Source organism: Poromitra crassiceps (genome assembly GCF_964638095.1).
Source record: "Poromitra crassiceps genome assembly, chromosome: 1".
NCBI classification, from domain to species: Eukaryota; Metazoa; Chordata; class Actinopteri; order Beryciformes; family Melamphaidae; genus Poromitra; species Poromitra crassiceps.
In genome coordinates this window covers 88,577,437-88,596,695 of record NC_139623.1, presented here as the reverse complement: position 1 = coordinate 88,596,695, position 19,259 = coordinate 88,577,437, and the positions used below count along the sequence as shown (strand labels likewise).

The 19,259-nt window shown below is 44.0% G+C and overlaps 1 protein-coding gene across 1 annotated transcript in view; it reads left to right on the top strand.

Moving 5' to 3' along the window:
• LOC310797756 (uncharacterized protein) overlaps positions 1-3,782 on the top strand; it is a gene marked incomplete at both ends in the record, with an annotated part of 67,932 nt that extends 64,150 nt beyond the window's left edge. Inside the window, one exon of the mRNA XM_083660180.1 lies at positions 2,125-3,782. Coding sequence (XP_083516306.1) covers positions 2,125-3,782 — 1,658 coding nt within the window. The remainder of the gene's footprint in view (positions 1-2,124) is intronic.
• Positions 3,783-19,259: the final 15,477 nt, after the last annotated feature.

Sequence of the window (19,259 nt, the reverse complement as noted above, 5' to 3'; positions counted from 1 at the left end):
CTTGTGCAGCCCGCAACACGCTGCTCGCATTCCTGTGCTTTTTCAGAGGTGTTGAAATAAGTTTGTTGTCTTTAGTAGCCACTAACCACAGACCATTGACATTCCGAACCGCGTTCCGAACCGTGGGGGCTGATCCGTACGGGTCACGGATTATCCGTGATCCGTGCCAGCCCTACTCAGTAGCCAATGAATAGCCAGGAAGGGGGCTCGCATTACCTTTGAATGATAAAATAAAGCTGATAATATACAATTTGATTCTTTAAACATCTGACCCTTTCAAAGAACATCACAAATGGTCCATTTTGCTGCAACTCGACAGTGCCGCTTAATCCAGAACCTTAGTTCCGGGAACTTTTGTGAGGTAAAAGAACTGGTCCATTGATGTAAATGGAGATGTTGCAACTCTTCTATTATATGGCTCTGGTCTTACTGTGTTAGGTTAACCCAACGTGTGTTCTGTATATAGTCACCCAGCAGTGTGGTTGAAAACTACCCAAATCTCTCTTTTTCAAGGGAGTCCTGAAATTACACTGGTAACTGAACAAGAAAAGTACCAATAGCTACTGTACAGAGCAACATCCTGCTTGCTGCCAAAACTTCATCCATATTTTACTATTCATTCTGGCATGGCATAAACTCTTCTTTGGCTATAGGGATGTGAATATGCACTCATAAACTGAACTGTCATAGAGGAAGATCAGTTTTAGCACTGAAATTCAGTACCTATTGCATTTGGCACTTGTCCTTATCCTCCAACCATTCAGCAACACTAAGCAAGACGACTTAGGACACAAGCCTACAGTACTGTATATCTCTTTGGAAATTATATTTTGAGGACTTTTTTTGCGATCAATTTCTTTATGCCTCCGCCGGCGATAGCCAGGCCAGAGGCATTATGGATCCGGGTTGTCCGTACGTCTCTACGTACGTACGTCCGTCCGATGTTCGTTAACGAGATATCTGAGGAACGTCTTGACGGAATTTCACAACAGCGAAAACAGCGACTTAGACTCAAGGATGATCTGATTAGATTTTGGTGGTAAAAGGTCAAGGTCACTGTGACCTCTCGAACGCCATTTTCAAGCTTGTTAACGCGATATCTCAGGAATGCCTTGACGGAGTTTCATCAAATTTGCCTCAAACATCGACTTGGACTCGAGGATGAACTGATTAGATTTTCGTGGTCAAAGGTCAAGGTCACTGTGACCTCTCCAACGCCATTGTCAAGCTTGTTAACGCCATATCTCAGGAATGCCTTGACGGAATTTCATCAAATTTGCCTCAAACATTAACTTGGCCTCAAGGATGAACTGATTACATTTTGGTGGTCAAAGTTCAAGGTCACTGTGACCTCATGAACGCCATTCCCAAGTTCGTTAACGCGATATCTCAAGAACGGCTTGATGGAATTTCTTCTGATTTGGCTCAAACATCGACTTGCACTCAAGGATACAATGATTAGACTTTGATGGTTAAATGTCAATGTTCAAGGTCACTGTGACCTCATACACCCAATTTCCAAGCTCTGTAACGCAACATCTCAGGAGCGCCTTGACGGAATTTCTTCCAATTTGCCTCAAATGGCGATTTGGACTCAAGAATGAACTAATGGCGGAGGCATAAATCCGCGGTGCGGTTGTTCTAGTTTATTAATAGCAACAAGCATCAATTTCCATAACAAAAAATAGAGAAGGAAAAAAAGAAAAAACATACATAAAACAGAAAACTACAATTCAACAGCCAGACACATCCATAGCAGGTTATGCAGGAATGCCAGAACTAAATTCAGCACCCCGTAAGACCGCCTCCAAACCCTCAAGGCCTTAACGCCACTTTGTCACATCAGCAATAGAGGTGTAAAACACACGTATCATCACAATACCATGTTATATAAATTATTTGGACATCGGAATGAACAAATCACAAAGTCCGCTGAGTTCAAAACGTTACGTATACGTAAACAAAATGAGAAAGAAAAAAGAAAAGAAAAATGAACAAAACATGAAACGCACCACCCCCCACCCACATCCCAAAAGAGGCCTTGTATTTCTAAAACTTTGTATAGCTTATATAAGTCTAATTTGTGTAATGTATCATTCTGATCATTTTCTTTGTCATTGCCAGGAGAGGTCCATATGGCCAATCAAGATGGACCACCTGAATCTGGGTACCACCCCTTGGCCCCTCGCTCCTTTGTAGCCACCTGCTCCCCCATGGAGGGAGTCACTGATGGGACAGGTCATATAGAGACAGGGGAAACATGGCTCTTGGACCCAAGGAAGGGGAGAGAGGGCGAGGATGCCTTGGGGGAGAGGAACGATGTTGAACCTACTGAGGAGGATTATCAACAAGCCCAAAAGGTGGAGACCTATATGTTTGGATTGATCCAACGGCGATCCCTACCCCCACGACCCTCAAAGCCCCGCACTAGCCTGGCACATGATGCCCGAGCGATCACTGTGGCAAGGCAGAGCAGTCTATGTCGCAAGGAAGATCAGCATTCACCAAAGCAGGTGTCTATTCAAGGAATGCATGAGCTCCCTGCGTCGTCCCAAGGTTCAGAGGCACCGCCTCCACAGGCCTGCCATAGCCTGGATCAGGAGCGTTATCTAGAGACAAGGTTTATTGAAGACTCCCCACCCCCTTACCACCACCTGCAGCAAAGTGCCCAGCATCAGCCAAGCCACTACCACAGGCCCAGGCAGCCTCCCCCCCGCTCAACCTCTCTGGACTATCCATCCTGCAGAGGGCTGCAAACCCACCAAGACTCCAGCAACAGTGAGCCTGATTCACCCCAGTGCTTCCACAGCTACCCTTCCCCACCACCTCTGTCACTGCCTCACCAGCTGCCATCACCTGATGAACAACTGGTCAACGCCGAGTATATCCCAGCCCATCCCTGCCGAGCCTCCACCAGAACTTCTTCCCATCACCACTCCAACTCCCCGAGGGGCTCTGGTGGGCCAAAGCCCAGCAGAAGCACATATTCTCCAGAAAGGGTCCACCAACATCAAGAGCAGCAGCCCACAGCTCCACAGATCCAGCACAACAGATCCAGAGGGGCACCCAAGAAGTGTCGCTTGAATGAAGACAGAGGAGGCGCCACTAGGAAGCCAGGGAAGAAGGCGTGCCGATCCCAATCAGAGAATAGCCTCCAAAGGGCTCCTGAGCGCAAGTACAATACCGTGGAGAGGGATGGTGGTGGAAGTGGAAGTGGTGGAGGGGGAAGCCGCAGTAGTCAATCCAGGGGGAAGAAGCCACAGCAGGGGAGCGGAAGCTACCGGCGCTGGCGTTCCACCCTGGAGCTCAGCCAAGACGAGGCTGACCAGCCACCCGTGCAGGCACCCCCTTTAGCTCCAACCCAAAGGGACCATTGTGCACGGCGCACGCGCAAATCTCGCCCTTCACACACGTCATATGCCTACCCCCACCACAACCACCAGCACCCCCACCAGCACGTGGAGTACCAGTTGGAGAGGGACCAAGTGCCACTCTGTCAGCCCAGTGAAGGCTACACTCACCCAGGTCAGGGTGAGTCTGAGTCCAGCATGAGTGAAGCTGACTCTCCGGATTCCAGTTCTTTGTCCAGTGACTCAGACGAGAGTGGGGGTCTGGTTTGGCCCCAACAACTGCCCCCCCAACTTTCACTCCCATCGGCCCCTACCCCAGCAGGAGCCCCTCTGCAGCCCAAGGCCTTTGTCAAGATTAAGGCCTCACATGCCCTTAAGAAGAAGATCCTGCGCTTCCGCACTGGTTCACTGAAAGTAATGACCACTGTATAAAGTGGAACAAGAAGCAGTAAGCTACATTGCTATGGACTATGTAGTGATGGATTACAGTGTACAGTGAACAATGTACATGAAAATGCCATTATCTAGAGTAGACCTACCTTAATTGATAGGATGGTCTTAGGTCAGCCCTAAAAAGTAATGAAGAAACTCCAATGACTGTCCCTAAATCAGTACAGCCTTTTTGTTGGCATACTAATACAAGGAATGGGATTAAACATTGTACATAAAGTGTTAAGTTTTGCTAAAAGTCTTATGACTTGTTTTGACATAAGGTGCTCTGAAGTGGCCATATTGGCCCCTTGAAGTCCTATCCACCACACCCTGATAGATAGACCATGATGCCATAGACCATGATATTGTCTTTGGTGTCACAGTGAGTTGTGTTTCACGATTTTCATTTGTTTGCCAGATGCAAGTTAACCAAAAAATATCCTGCATACTAAGGGACAATGTGATTGTGATCTAATGTTCGGCATTAGAACAGCTTATATTTTTGGTTGAATATACCTTTAAGTTTGTGTACATACCCGCCTGCACATGTGGGAGCATAACCATGTATTTATGAATGTTGTATGCAAATTTTATATAGTCAGTGGGTGACACAAAGGCCAAACTGATGAATTACATCTGCTTAAATGTCTCCAACATTCCCCTACTGTTTTCCCTGTATACTTTAGGATCAATATATATTATTACTAGACCCGTGCCCTGGGAGTTAGACCTCCCTGGTCTGGAACACAGTGGTCAAAGCCTCCGGGACACAATGATATCGCTTATCTAATTTATCTATCTATATCTATCTATCTTATAATCAGTATATAAAAGGGAGCTGGGGCTCTGTCTGTTTCTCGGTCTGTCTCACTGAGATGTCATAAATTCACTCTGATGATGTCATCAGTGATGATGTCATCAGTGATGTCATACGTAGGCATTGTGACATCACTTATGATGTCATCAGTGTGACACACACACACACACACAAGAGCGACTGAGGGAGAGGGAGAGAGAGAGATGTCATCCGTGATGTCATAAATTGTGATATCATCACTGATGTCAGAGGCATTGTGACATCACACACAACAGACAGACACACACACCGACAAAGTCCCAGTGATGATGACATCAGTGATGTCATAAATTGTGACATCATCAGTGATGTCAGAGGCATTGTGACATCATCAGTAATGTCATAAGAGGTTGTGATGTCATCAGTGATGTCATAAAAGCAGTTGTGACATCATCATTGATGTCATTAGAGTCCCTCATTAGTGATGTCATAAGAGCAAAGTCCCAGGGGCAGACACCGAAAGAAGTGGGAGTCTGGCTTCAGACCGCCCATGTTGCCAGCTCCAGGACAGGTGATCCAGCATCCCTCAAGATTCAATCAATTTATTGCCATGTCAACAGAGTTAATAGGAATTTGTCTTGGTTCACTCTCAGACAAAAAAGACAAGACAGTGCAGCAGCACACCATATACAATCAATAACGCATACAAAAAATAACATTCAGGAACAGTATCCAGCAGCATTGTATTCAGCAGTAGTGCATACAGTTTCAAGTGCTATAGGTCAAACATAATCAATGAATCGGTGCAAGTTCAGATGTCTAATGGCAAGGAGGTAGGTGCTATCTCTGAAGGGAGATGTTTTGCTCTTGATGCTTCTGTATCTCCTGCCTGATGGGAGGAGATTAAAGAGGTAGTGTGCCGGATGAGAGTTGTCTGCTATGATTTTTTTAGCCTTCCTGATTATTTTTGTGGAAAAGAGTGATATAAGTGAGGGGCCGATGATTTTAGCTCTTTCCAGACAAGTCTTGTCCTGAGTGGTTGTGTGACCAAACCAGACAAGCATGGAGAAAGTAAAAACACTCAATAGCAGACCTGTAGAAGTGGGTCATGGCTGCTTGACTGACCTGAACTTTTTCAGCTGCCGCAGGAAATAGAGTCGCTGGTGGGATTTGCTGATCATGAGACTGGTGTTGAGATCCCATGAAAGGGATTCATGGATGGTGGTCCCGAGGAACTGGAAGGAGGTGACCCTCTCTACCACTTCTCCATTGATTGAAAGAGGGGGAAGGAGGCTGGTGCTCTTTCTAAAATCAACGACCAGGTCTTTGGATTTTGAAATGTTAAGTATCAGGTTGTTGTTTTTACACCTGGTGTTTTGCTGGCGAAGCAAGGTTCTGACGGCAAGTTCTGAGATGGTAGGTGGAGAATCACCCTACTCTCTGGGAAAAGAGGGGGACTGATGGATTTCACTGTCGAACCGACAGTAAAAATCATTAAGCCTCCCAGGAGTCCAGAAGATTGTGCTTGGTTTTATAGTCAGTGATAGCCTGCAGGCCTTGCCAAACACCTTTGATGTCATTAGCTTGCAGTTTGTTTTCTAGCTTTGCTTTGTCGGAAGCCTTAGCCTTAAACGCAGCTTGTTGAACTTCATATTTCGGTAGTTTGTATTGCACCATGTCACCACGTTTGAAAGCATCATGTTTCTTCCCACATAGCAACCTCACTTCGTTATTAAACCAGGGCTTGTTGTTATTAAAAACAGTCACAGTTCTTGTTGGAATACATACACTCACAGAAGTGAATATAGCATGTAACAGTGTCAGTGAAGGTGTTAATATCATCCTGGCCATCAGTCCAGAAGTTGCTCCATTCTGTGGAATCAAAACAGTCCTGTAACGTGTCTATGGCTTGTGAAGACCATTTGCTAACATGTTTAACAGTTGGTTTTGCCACCCTCAGTTTCTGACGATACTTAGGGATAAGTAGGATGGTGTTGTGGTCAGACTCACCGAGGGGGGCTCTGGCCACAGCGTGATATGCCTCTGCGATGGGAGAATAGCGTTGGTCCAGTGTTTTATCCATCCTGGTGGCAATGTGGATCTGAGGCTTATATCTTGGTAGAGCCCTCTTTAGGGAGATGTGATTAAAATCTCCCAGCACGAGCATGACTGCGTCTGGATTAGAATTCTACACCACCATGATGTGATCGGCCAGTTGCTGCGTTGCAGACGGAGCTGAGGCGCTCGGTGGGATGTAAACAGCAGTCAAGACTATGGAGGAAAACTCGCGCGGCAGGTAGAAGGGCTTGCACATAACTGTGAGAGACTCTAACTCTGGTGAGCAGGTTTGTGACATGATTTTAGAGTCAGTACACCAATTCCTATTGATGTAACAACAAACACTGCCCCCGCGTTGTTTGAGTGAGTCTCTGGTTCTATCTGCACGGTGGAAATGAAAGCCTGGTTGCTGTAACGTGGAGTCCGGTATATTCTCGTCCAACCAGGTCTCAATGAGGCATATAGCAGCAGCGTCCCTAAAGTCTCTCTGTGAGCGAATGAGCATAGAGAGCTCGTCTTTCTTGTTCGCCAGGGAGTGGACGTTGGAGAGGATCAAACTAGGTAAAGCAGGGCGGTGGACACGAGGCCTTAACCGGACGAGTGCACCTCCTCTTGTACCCCGCTTCCTTGGCTGCCAACGGTGTTTCAGCCGCTCCCCGTGTGATTGCGAAGTCCGGTGAGAGATCGGGCAAGAAAACGGGCCCGAATTGTCCCGAATGTAAAGTAATTCCGTTTTATCATACTGAATGAGACTGAAGCTGGGTTCCGAGAACATACAAAATAACACCAAACAAACACTTACGGAGAGCAGAACCGAGTTGCCATAGAGCGGCGCCATCTTGGACACCTCACGTCACGTCCCTGAAGTATGCCATCAAGGAGCAGCCAGGGCGAGGACGCGAGGTGGGCCAGCTGCAGGGTGGGCGAGGCCGCCTAGTGGCCAAGCTAGGAAGCCCGCATAGCGGGCAAGCCTAGGAATCGAGCGCGCGTAGCATGCAAAATCCCTAGTAGTATATAAAAGGGGCAATGTGGGCTCTGTTTGGTGTCTGTTCTCTGTTTCAATTTTTGTCCCACTGACGATGTCATAGTGACATCACTGATGATGTCATCATTAGGTAATTAGGGCAATCATTAGGTAATTAGGGCAATTTATCTGCCCTAATTGCCTAATTAAAAGGTTAGGTCACCCGCAGGGGTGCTCTTTACACTTCCATAAAGATTCAGCCTGATCGCACGTAAAATGGCATAGCTGTGGCCGAACACAATTCTGCTCACTCACACACAGACAGAGACTTCACATTCTTATGATAGGATTAGCAATAATTACTGTGCACTTTGAGAATATTGTTGGAAATAGTAACCTACAATGCTGAAATGGCCCATACTTTCCTGGACTGTGAAATCCACTGTTCTTGCTGAAGTGGTCTATTGTTAGTTAATTACTCAATTATAATGAAATCAAATGACTGAATATAACCTGAATAACCAAAAGTTAGCATACTTTCTGAAGGGGTATGTGCTTGTGTTTGTCTCCATGCAGCTATTAAAAGTATTCTGGGTGGGAATAATTTTTCTTGGCATATGTGAAAATGTGACCACAGAAAATATAATGAGTTGCGATGGAGTGGATGTTAGCATTAGATACTGGTACAAGGGTCTGCTAAGTTAAAGAATTTGTGGTTGAGATAAATCTCACTCGAGATACAACTGACAATTTGTGGCAAAGAACTATGTAAAGCTTTGACATTGCAGTATATTGTATCAGACACAAACCAGCAAGATACAGCAAGATTCAAACCATCTCTCACCCACAGAGCAACTGAGTATTCTACAATGGCATGGTCCAAAAGGATGAATGAATAACAAATTACAGTTTTTGCTGTAATAGTAATATAATAACAGGCTATTTGCTGACTAATAAGAATGTGCTAGCCCAAAGAATGTATTTAATGTTACATTGTCACTTTGAGTAATTGATGGTATGATCATTTAAAGTGCACTAGCCAACTTACTATTAGCTCCTCCTTTGTACTAGATTTGACTAAATGCAGTGTATGAAATTAAAAAGGTTTCTATTAAAAACTTATTATAAAGACACTTGTGTTTCTTTAAAATTAAAATATCGGAAAATGAACTCAACCAATAGCTATTTTTGTGGAGGTATCATCAATGCATCAACTTTATCAACTTGCTTAAACCAACCCTTTATGAGACATTGCCTTAGTGTTTTACTTAATATAGTTTATTATTTTACAGTATTATATATGTTAAAAAAAAATATATATGCTAGTGGACTTAGGGAAATTGCATGCAACTATGGCCTGTGCTGGCCTCATCATTGCACTAATCAGTTATATAAATTCTTCTGATATGTTCCAAACATTTGTTTGGCTTGACCTGCTGACATGGAAAAAGTGCCATGTTGCATGACATTCCTGACAGCAGGAAGACCACACAATGAGAGAGGTAGACACACACGCACACACACACACACACACGCACGCACGCACGCACGCACACACACACACACACACACACAGAGAGAGCAGTCAGCTCTAATAATAATAATAGTAATGATGTAAAAATGCAATCTCTCTCAGTCTCTAATGTACCTCAGTGTACCCACACACCCTTGCTGACACGTGTGTGCATGCGCGCGCACATGCCCTTAATCATCAGACACCCTCATAGCCCACTCATCCGTCACACTCAAGCCCACTCACAAGTAGAAAGCCACTCACCTCACAGTCTGTTTCTAAAAGAGGCCAAATGAATGGGTGAAGAGATGTGTGTGTGTGTGTGTGTGTGTGTGTGTGTGTGTGTGTGTGTGTGCGTGCGTGCGTGCGTGCGTGCGTGCGTGCGTGCGTGTGTGTGCGCGCGCGTGCGTGTGTGTGTGCGTGTGCACATGCACATGCACGTGCATGCTTTTGTGTGTCTCCCTGTGTGTCAGCAAGGGTGTAGGGTCTATGGGTACAGTTTGACATCTCTAGTTACAGACACAGATTCCATCGGCATGGGGTGAGTATAGATAATGACTGAATTTTCATTTTTGGGTTTACTGTCCCTTTAATGTCACACTGAAATATAATTTCTTTCTGCCTTTTTAACTCTTTCTGTCATGGCATACAGCTATTTCATCATGTATGCCAAAACTATAATTTTACAGATTTTTGAACAATCCCATCCCTCCACCCATGCCATCAACTGCTGATCTCCTATTGGATTCCACTTTGTTGTACTGGTGTAGGCCTACAGCAGTGTCCAAGAAAAGAAGACAAGGGGATTTCACAGGGTTGTGCTGTTTTATGACATTAAGATTCAGTTGCAGCTGCCTCGTGTCATTAAAATAGAAATGGGGGAATAGAAGAGGAAAACAGGGCAGGAGCAGGAGCGGTTAATGTGTGCCACCAGAGGGTAAAGAACAAAATGTCACACTTCTTGTGAAAAACGTAAAGCTCTTTATCGTCTCGCCATCTTTCTCTGTGTTGCAGACATTTTCCCAGCCTCCGATATCCTTGCCCTCTCATGTCTCTGCCTCCCCTCCCTCATCCCTCCATCTGTTAGTGGTTAGGAGAAACATGCTCCCTTCAGGGCCAGGAACCTGGAGTATTTCCTGCTCTGCCATGGAGAGAGCGAGGGGGAGAGAGGCAAGAGAGGAGGAGGCCAAGGGGAGAACAGAGGGAGAGAGCGAGGGGAGAGAGGCAAGATAGGAGGAGGAGGCCATGGGGAGAACAGAGGGAGAGAGGAGGAGGAGGCCATGGGGAGAACAGAGGGAGGAGGAGGCCAAGGGGAGAACAGAGGGAGAGAGGAGGAGGCCAAGGGGAGAACAGAGGGAGGAGGAGGAGGAGGCCAAGGGGAGAACAGAGGGAGGAGGAGGCCAAGGGGAGAACAGAGGGAGGAGGAGGCCAAGGGGAGAACAGAGGGAGAGAGGAGGAGGAGGCCAAGGGGAGAACAGAGGGAGGAGGAGGCCATGGGGAGAACAGAGGGAGAGAGGAGGAGGCCAAGGGGAGAACAGAGGGAGGAGGAGGAGGAGGCCATGGGGAGAACAGAGGGAGGAGGAGGAGGCCAAGGGGAGAACAGAGGGAGGAGGAGGAGGCCAAGGGGAGAACAGAGGGAGGAGGAGGCCAAGGGGAGAACAGAGGGAGGAGGAGGCCATGGGGAGAACAGAGGGAGGAGGAGGAGGCCATGGGGAGAACAGAGGGAGGAGGAGGCCATGGGGAGAACAGAGGGAGGAGGAGGAGGAGGCCAAGGGGAGAACAGAGGGAGGAGGAGGCCAAGGGGAGAACAGAGGGAGAGAGGAAGAGGAGGCCATGGGGAGAACAGAGGGAGGAGGAGGCCATGGGGAGAACAGAGGGAGAGAGGAGGAGGAGGCCAAGGGGAGAACAGAGGGAGGAGGAGGCCATGGGGAGAACAGAGGCAGGAGGAGGCCATGGGGAGAACAGAGGGAGAGAGGAGGAGGAGGCCATGGGGAGAACAGAGGGAGGAGGAGGCCATGGGGAGAACAGAGGGAGAGAGGAGGAGGAGGCCAAGGGGAGAACAGAGGGAGGAGGAGGAGGCCAAGGGGAGAACAGAGGGAGAGAGGAGGAGGAGGCCAAGGGGAGAACAGAGGGAGGAGGAGGCCAAGGGGAGAACAGAGGGAGGAGGAGGAGGCCAAGGGGAGAACAGAGGGAGGAGGAGGCCAAGGGGAGAACAGAGGGAGGAGGAGGAGGCCAAGGGGAGAACAGAGGGAGGAGGAGGCCAAGGGGAGAACAGAGGGAGGAGGAGGCCAAGGGGAGAACAGAGGGAGGAGGAGGCCAAGGGGAGAACAGAGGGAGGAGGAGGCCAAGGGGAGAACAGAGGGAGGAGGAGGCCAAGGGGAGAACAGAGGGAGGAGGAGGCCAAGGGGAGAACAGAGGGAGGAGGAGGCCAAGGGGAGAACAGAGGGAGGAGGAGGCCAAGGGGAGAACAGAGGGAGGAGGAGGCCAAGGGGAGAACAGAGGGAGGAGGAGGAGGCCAAGGGGAGAACAGAGGGAGGAGGAGGAGGCCAAGGGGAGAACAGAGGGAGGAGGAGGCCAAGGGGAGAACAGAGGGAGGAGGAGGAGGCCAAGGGGAGAACAAAGGGAGAGAGCGAGGGGGAGAGAGGCAAGAGAGGAGGAGGAGGCCAAGGAGAGAACAGAGAAGCACTGAGCCCAAGGAGGAAACCCACACCAAGAAAGAGAAACAGAGCAACGGAGAGGGAGAGGGAGAGAGAGAGAGAGAGAGAGAGAGAGAGAGTTGAATGAAGGCCTCATGTGCATACATCTGGTTTTGATTAGCGAGACAGAGAGGGTGATGTTGAGAGAGAGAGGGTGATTTTGAGAGAGGGGAGACAGAGGGACTTTTATTTTTGGCACTTTTGGGGATATAGAGTGATTGACCCATTTTCCCCCTTCCTTTCTGATGTTTTCTTATTCCTGCTCGCTTCATTCACATCTCAAATCTGTTGAAGCTATACTTTTTCAGACCGGCGTCTCGGCAGACAAAGCAGGAGAGGCAGGCTATTTAAGGTGTGGTCCACTCCATTTTGGGACAGGATTTTCTCCTTTCTCTTTGTTCTAGTTGCCTCTCACTTCTCTATACATAGTCAAATGATATAAATGGGCATTTTATTCAAACAGGTATCAGTTGAACAGCATTATCTTCTTCTGTGGTTTCAAGAAGTCAACACAATTCAGATAGCAACAAGCTGGCCCAGGGATAGCGGAACGCATCTGAACTTGGGGGGGCCGGGGGGCGTGTCCCCCCGTCGGGGGGGGTGCTGTAAGGAATGGAATCTCGGCAGCGCCGAAGAAAATTTTATGTTTTTTGGACTTTTATCCATATTTAGAAGAATATTTAATTTTAAATTAACATTAGGATTATACTGTTGTGATGTCATTATTCAGTATCTTCTCCTTTTCTATTATTAGTATTAGTATTAATATTAAATACTGAGTATCTCATGAAAAACTATTAATATTGCATCTTTTGTGTTTAGCTCCGTCTCACACCAGAACCAAATTACAGAGGGGGCCTGCCCCTAGCTTGGGGGGGCCAAGGGGGGTCCGGGGGGATTCTCCCCCGGAAGAAGATTTTGTACATTTTAAAGTAAAATTCGTCAAACTGGTGCATTTGAGAGCAAAAGGAAGAGGCTAAATCTATGAGGAACTACACACATCTCTAATGTGTTGTGACTTTACAAATAGGCCTAAACAATTAATATTAAATGTATTTACACATTGTGCACAAATTGCATTCATTGTGACAAATTTACAATAGTTAATTAATATCCAGCCAGAATCATTGCAAATGGAGGTTCAAAGTAACAGTTAGCAATAGCATTCAGTTAATCAATGCCTAATGACAGCCAGATTCCGTTTTAAACTTTAAAACAGAAAAACGGAAAAACGTTTTTAGCACACACAAAAAAAAAAAAAAAAAATTGAATGGGGGGGCCAGTTTAGGGAATGGGGGGGCCCGGCCCGGTCAGGCCCCCCTCCAACACCGGGCCTGTCTCACAGCATTGTAACATTGTAGTGCAGCAAGAAAGGAAAACTACTGTAAACATTTGAACCACATTTCTTGTTTAGAACCTATAGCTAGCAACATCGCCATCTCCTGAAAAACATTAATATTGCACCTTTCTTGTGGCTACATCACAGCATCTACTGAAAAACATTTATGGTGGATCTGACTTGTTTAGTTCACTTTAGATTCACATCACATCTGAAAAACAACCAGTCGAGTGTAATAAGTAAATGAGGTTTAATTGTATAAAAAAAAAAAAAAAAAATCTAAAAAAAAAAAAAAATTTTTTTTTTTTTTTTTTTTTTTTTTGGGGAACTGAAAAGTACCCGGGCCGCGGCCCGGGTGGCCCGGGCGGTTCCGCGATCCCTGAGCTGGCCAACATTTGTTACCCAGCAACAGTGGGTAGGGTAAACTGGTCCAGTTGGCTACACGTTATGGCTGCCATTAACCAATTACCTTTAGAAAGAGTGGGACCCATCACAAATTTGGCCATAAGTCTATGACAGTTTCCATTCATCTTCATCATCATCATCATTATGAAACTTGATATGTTGAGTAGTACAATAGGGAGCCATGTCTGCTGAGGCACTTTAGAGACAATGAATATGAGGCACCGCAAATGGCCCAAAAATGCAGCTCTTAATCTGGCCAAGTACATTTAATCAAATTTAGCACACATGTACAGACAAAAATGTAAAGCTGAAATAGGCAACATCACACTTTGGAAGCCCCACGTGGCAGCAAGACGGTTTCCAGTTTTGAAAGTTTGAAGGATTGGGCACAGACAAGAACACCGCACCATATAGGAGAGCTGATGACAGAAATGATTATAGTAAAGTGCACTCTTCATCTTCTTCTTAGTGTCTGCTAGGGTGTATAGTGGTGAAGATGTGTAGCCATTGTTGGTGGGTCCAGTTTTCTCTGACTGGATGAGTAGATTGCCTGACACCATTCATTTCATTAATTGATTTCATTTGGACAAATATAGCAGATAGTCTCAATTAACAGAGATAAGATGCTCTTCTCTTATTGCAACCTGAGTTGCAATTTTGGCAGATACAGGTAATAGCTAGAAATGTTGCCTAGCATTGACATTTAGATTGGTGTATGTTGGCATCCCATAATAACTTGTAACTCAAGGTGGGTTCTCACTATAGCCTATTAAACATTGTAAAGTCAGAGCCTCAGGGTTAGGCATTGCGTAGCAGTGTTGTGATTGTACTGTAGTAGTTGGGTCTGAGTCTAGGATAAAAGCCATGGAAGTCCGACTGCTGAAGGAACAACAGTGACCATCAAAACTGTGAATGTGGGTTGGTGTCAGAGAGGCCAGTGTTTCTCCACTCCCTGGGAAATGTCACCCAGTCTCCGACAGATTTTCCCCAAGGAGCCCCCACCCCCATACCCCTGTATAGTGTATATTCACGTCCATTTGAAAAATGTGAGAGAGAACGAGAACAATTTACGCATATCACACATTGTATGACTGCACTGCACAGTGTTTATGAAACGTCGCCTTTCAGGATGAAAGTCTGCCAGATTATCTTCAACATTAATTGCTCCAGTGGCAAACATTTCATGTAACTGTTACAGTCAAGTCTGTCTCTAGCTGCTGTTGCAGAAAACAGACTGAACCGGTAATGTCAATGTCAGGGTATCTATAGGGTCCTTAAAACGTCTGAAAAAGTCTCACATTATCTCAATTTAAAAGGTATTTTTTTGCCTTAAAGACAGTTATTACATGTCTTAATTATTTGTAATGTCTTTGTTGTGCAATGGCAGGATTATTTGCACTGCATGTCCATTCACTCATTTGGAACAGGGGTAGCAGTAGGTTTAGGTTTATATACCATCTGCTTCCCGGTGAGACTTCGAGCATAAATCGTTTTGTTTAAAGTGAGTGAAGTTTATGACAGCTGGAGTGTTTTGAGCTGTTGATTTGTAATAGACTTCACTATGATGAAGATTGAAATTTTGTTTTTTTACAAGTTAACCAATACACGCTTTAGATAATACCAGTCAAGTATGATTACTTGGCATTATGCTAAAAATGTTAGCATGCATACCGGTCAGAACTTTCTATTGGAGACATGCACAGAGGTGATTTTGGTTGACACATATTGGGTATCATAGACGAGCCATTGCAAATCAGTATTACGGTATATTATCACATCATATATCACAGTATTGTAAGTACTTGGAGATGTCTAAATAACATAAAAACAGTCTCTACAGGAACAAGTCCATATGAAGTTGACCGCAACACTCCAGAAGAACAGGGTGACCAAGGTTATATCAAAAGATCATATTTATTTTAGCAGAACAACGCGTTTCGCAGGCTTGCTGCTTCATCAGGTTCATAGTAAAAGTGCAGTGATTACAAACACCTTTGTAGCAGGCCGTGTGACTGAACGGCCCGCCCCTCAATGAACAGGTTGGAGATGTCTGTTGAAGTGTGCACTCACCTTGTAGGCTAGATATTTTTTTAAGCGGTCATTATGTGAAATATAATCAGAGCAGCCAACAGATTTATCCAAACAAAACAGTTACTGCAAAAGTGGCACACTTGTGTTATGCTGCTTCCCCCTTGAGGTTAGCTGCTGTAATCACATGGCAAATGATATAAGGCCATCTCTACGTGCTTTTATGTGTGAAATTAATGCACAGCCCTGTTAGACTTGTCAAGCCATCAATCATCACAAACAAGCTGAAAGAGTCAAGAGAGAAAGGAGAGAAAAAAGCTAAATATGTCTCAGTCAATATTGTTTTGCAATGCTTTTTTCCAAGCTCATAAATACTAATTAATAGTTGTGAAAATAATACAATAGATGCAAATAAATGCTGAAAGTAAACATTTAAATAAAGATAAAATAAATAAACACATAAGAATTTATTTTTTATTTTTATTGATGTCTGTAGTCTATATTGGTCTGTATCATTGGTGTGTACATTTTCCATTTCATATTTTTGTAAAATCTGTAAAATCATAGCATAACTCTAATTTAACCCTCATTTACAGAGAAAAAAGTGCTTTCTTTGTAACCCTTTAAAGAATCCCCATGCCTGTCAAAAAACAGATCAATGTTTTTTTTCAAGAATGTTGTTGCTGCTACAGAAAAATCACTTCTGTGACTGTATACATCCAGCGTTCGAATAAATATACTGAACACCTTTTGGGAATCATTTATGGATGTTAGAAGTCTGTTAGGACCTTCAGGCAGACAGAAATTCTGTGTTATAAACAGAACAAATACCTTCAGACTCAGAGCACTTCCCAAGGTTTATGTAGCAGTGCCAATGATGTCAATGGACCTACAACATAGTTTGATTTGGTATTCCTCTCTCCACATAACATGCCAATCGCATACTGTATATTAGTATCTAACTGCCCATAGGAGCCAGTTCTGAACTGTTGTCTGTTATTTCTTCAGTATATGTACGTGCTGGGTATTTCTTTGGAGTGGCCTATAGGAGGCAGTATACTGCTCTGTAAACCAGTCAGGTTAAAGACATACAAGAACACTTCTCCCTGATCAGTGATTGAACTTGATTATATATATATATATATATATATATATATATATATATATATATATATATATATATATATATATATATATATATATATATATGTTTATTATGTATATATATATATATACGGTATATATATATATATATATATATAAAAAAAATGCCATTTCCACCTTACCGGTTAACTAGATAACTTTACAGACAGTTTACACAGATGCTTGACAACATTGGAACATGTCATTTCTTTTTTGTCAAGTCAAGTCGCAAGTCATCAAAACAGGGACTCAAGCCGACTCAAGTCCAAGTCACCATGAAAGTCTCAAGTCCCCATCTCTGTTTTACAGCCACTGCAAACACAAGCTCCATTGTAGAGAGAGAGTGGCCTGGATTCGCCCAATATGGCTTTTTGAAGACTGATATTGATACCAATATTATACAATTTTTGCGTCGATGCTGCCGATAGGCAATAATTTGCGCTAATATTTAATATCTTCATGTTTGATCATTTTCATGGAAAGCTGAACATCATTGAACATGAATGAAATTAATTGTGGGGCACCCAGGGACTCCCAAGAAACACGAGGAATTCGCTTAATTTTGAAATAAGTCAGTAGAAATTATCCCAATAGACTACTTGCACAACTCCGCTACTTCCTGAAATGAGTAGGGCATCTTGGTTTCCTGTCCTACACTATTGGATGAACTGATTAATGTCAGGTGTGCCTGACTGCTGCAGTCACAACAACAGTGATCAGGCACTCATTTCAGGAAGTAGTGGAGTTGTGCAAGTAGTCTATTAGATGTATAAGAGTATAATAATTGCTATAGTATAATATTACTATTATATATATATATATATATATATATATATATATATATATATATAGATATATATCAATAAGAAAGTTACTCGTGCACATCCAAAGGGAGGTGCAGGTCACAGCAAGATAAATCCAAGGAACTAAATAAAACATCAGCTAGTCAGGAACAAGTCCATAATGTAGACCTATATATAGGTCTATATATAGTGCTACATGTGACTGATTTGGTCAGAGCAGGTCACAAATCACTAAACCGGAAGTGATATTGACGTTGCCCTGTCAAACATGGAAGAACAAAAACAAAACAGGAGCAACAAAGTTTTATGCGTTAGGAGATTTTTTTTAAAGGTTTGTCTGAGGGAGGAGAAATGACGCCGTGATGATAGGAGGCATGAGGAGTGATGCCGTTTTGTGCGAGGACTGACAGAGGTTTTGTATGAGCTATGATAACTGAGAAATGAGGACTGATGATTGACAGAGGTTTTGTGTGAGCTATGATAACTGATGGAGTTTGGAACGAGGACTGACGAGTGACGCTGTATTGTGCGATGACTGACGCGTGAGGAGTGAAACAGTATTGCAGGAAGAATGACAGCGTTTTCGTGTGAGGACTGAAGGCGTTAGTCCAACTCAATTAATCTTGAGCATCTCAAAGATTCCTCACAAAAATGTATGAACAAAGCATGTAGAGACAATTGCACACAAAATGTATGCAATGAGCAACTCAAAAACCCTTATCGGTCAATTAAGTTAATTCCTTTTATCTTAAAGGAAAGTACCACATTTCAGAGAGATTGTCCTACTGCTAACATGCTAAGACTTAGAGGCTACTAGCATTAGTTATCTCAAAAGTGAGAAAATTAGAACTTGTAGCATGTACAAAGTATATCATTTTAAAAGATTTTTGGAGATTTGTCAAATTCACAAAAAATGGGCTAATCTAACGTTGTGAACTAGCAGGGACTGCCACCCACTCAACATGCTATGCTGTTAGCATGGAGTCAACACACAATAATTTTAGTGTCTATGTTCTCACCATTAACATTAACAAGTTGACCAATGGACCAATTGGCCAAAAAGGTGTAGCCTTTTCCACAGGTCAGGACATCTACACTCTGTGGAAATTATGGAGATGTCCCCATTTCACTTGGTCCAGTAATGTCATGACCACATTGTTCCATGACACAGTTGGGGCTCTCACTACAGTAACAGCTGTAACACATATTTTGGGCCCAGGCCAGGCTGACATGCTATACTGTTTAGTAAACTGGCCTGGATACTCAAACGCTCATTTGGTGAGGGTTGAGATTTGCGTCACAAAGGAAAAAATTCACCCTGAATAGCCTACTGGAAGTTGTATCTGCAGTTAGTCTTGTTACCTTCTTTCTACATTGTCAGACAGCAGCATTAAATTAAGTGTAGTAGTTTACAACAAATACTGAAATGAAAACTAGAGGTATCATGTAACTTCAAATTGTAGATCCTATTTACATATAGTCCAAGAAGGAAATGTCCTGTCCCTTGAATCCATATTCTCAAATCCCATTTGTACAATAAATATTATAAAATTATTATTATTAGCATTAATAGTTGGAGTATCCTGGATTTTAATTCAATATCCTGGTCTAAATGCTGTTTCAGAGCTTTTCCACCATGCAAGAATAAAATGATAAGGAGGATAAAAAATACTTGCTATTACAGTAGCAGCATTCAATCCAAAAATTTCATTTTGGGTAACTTTTTTTGAAT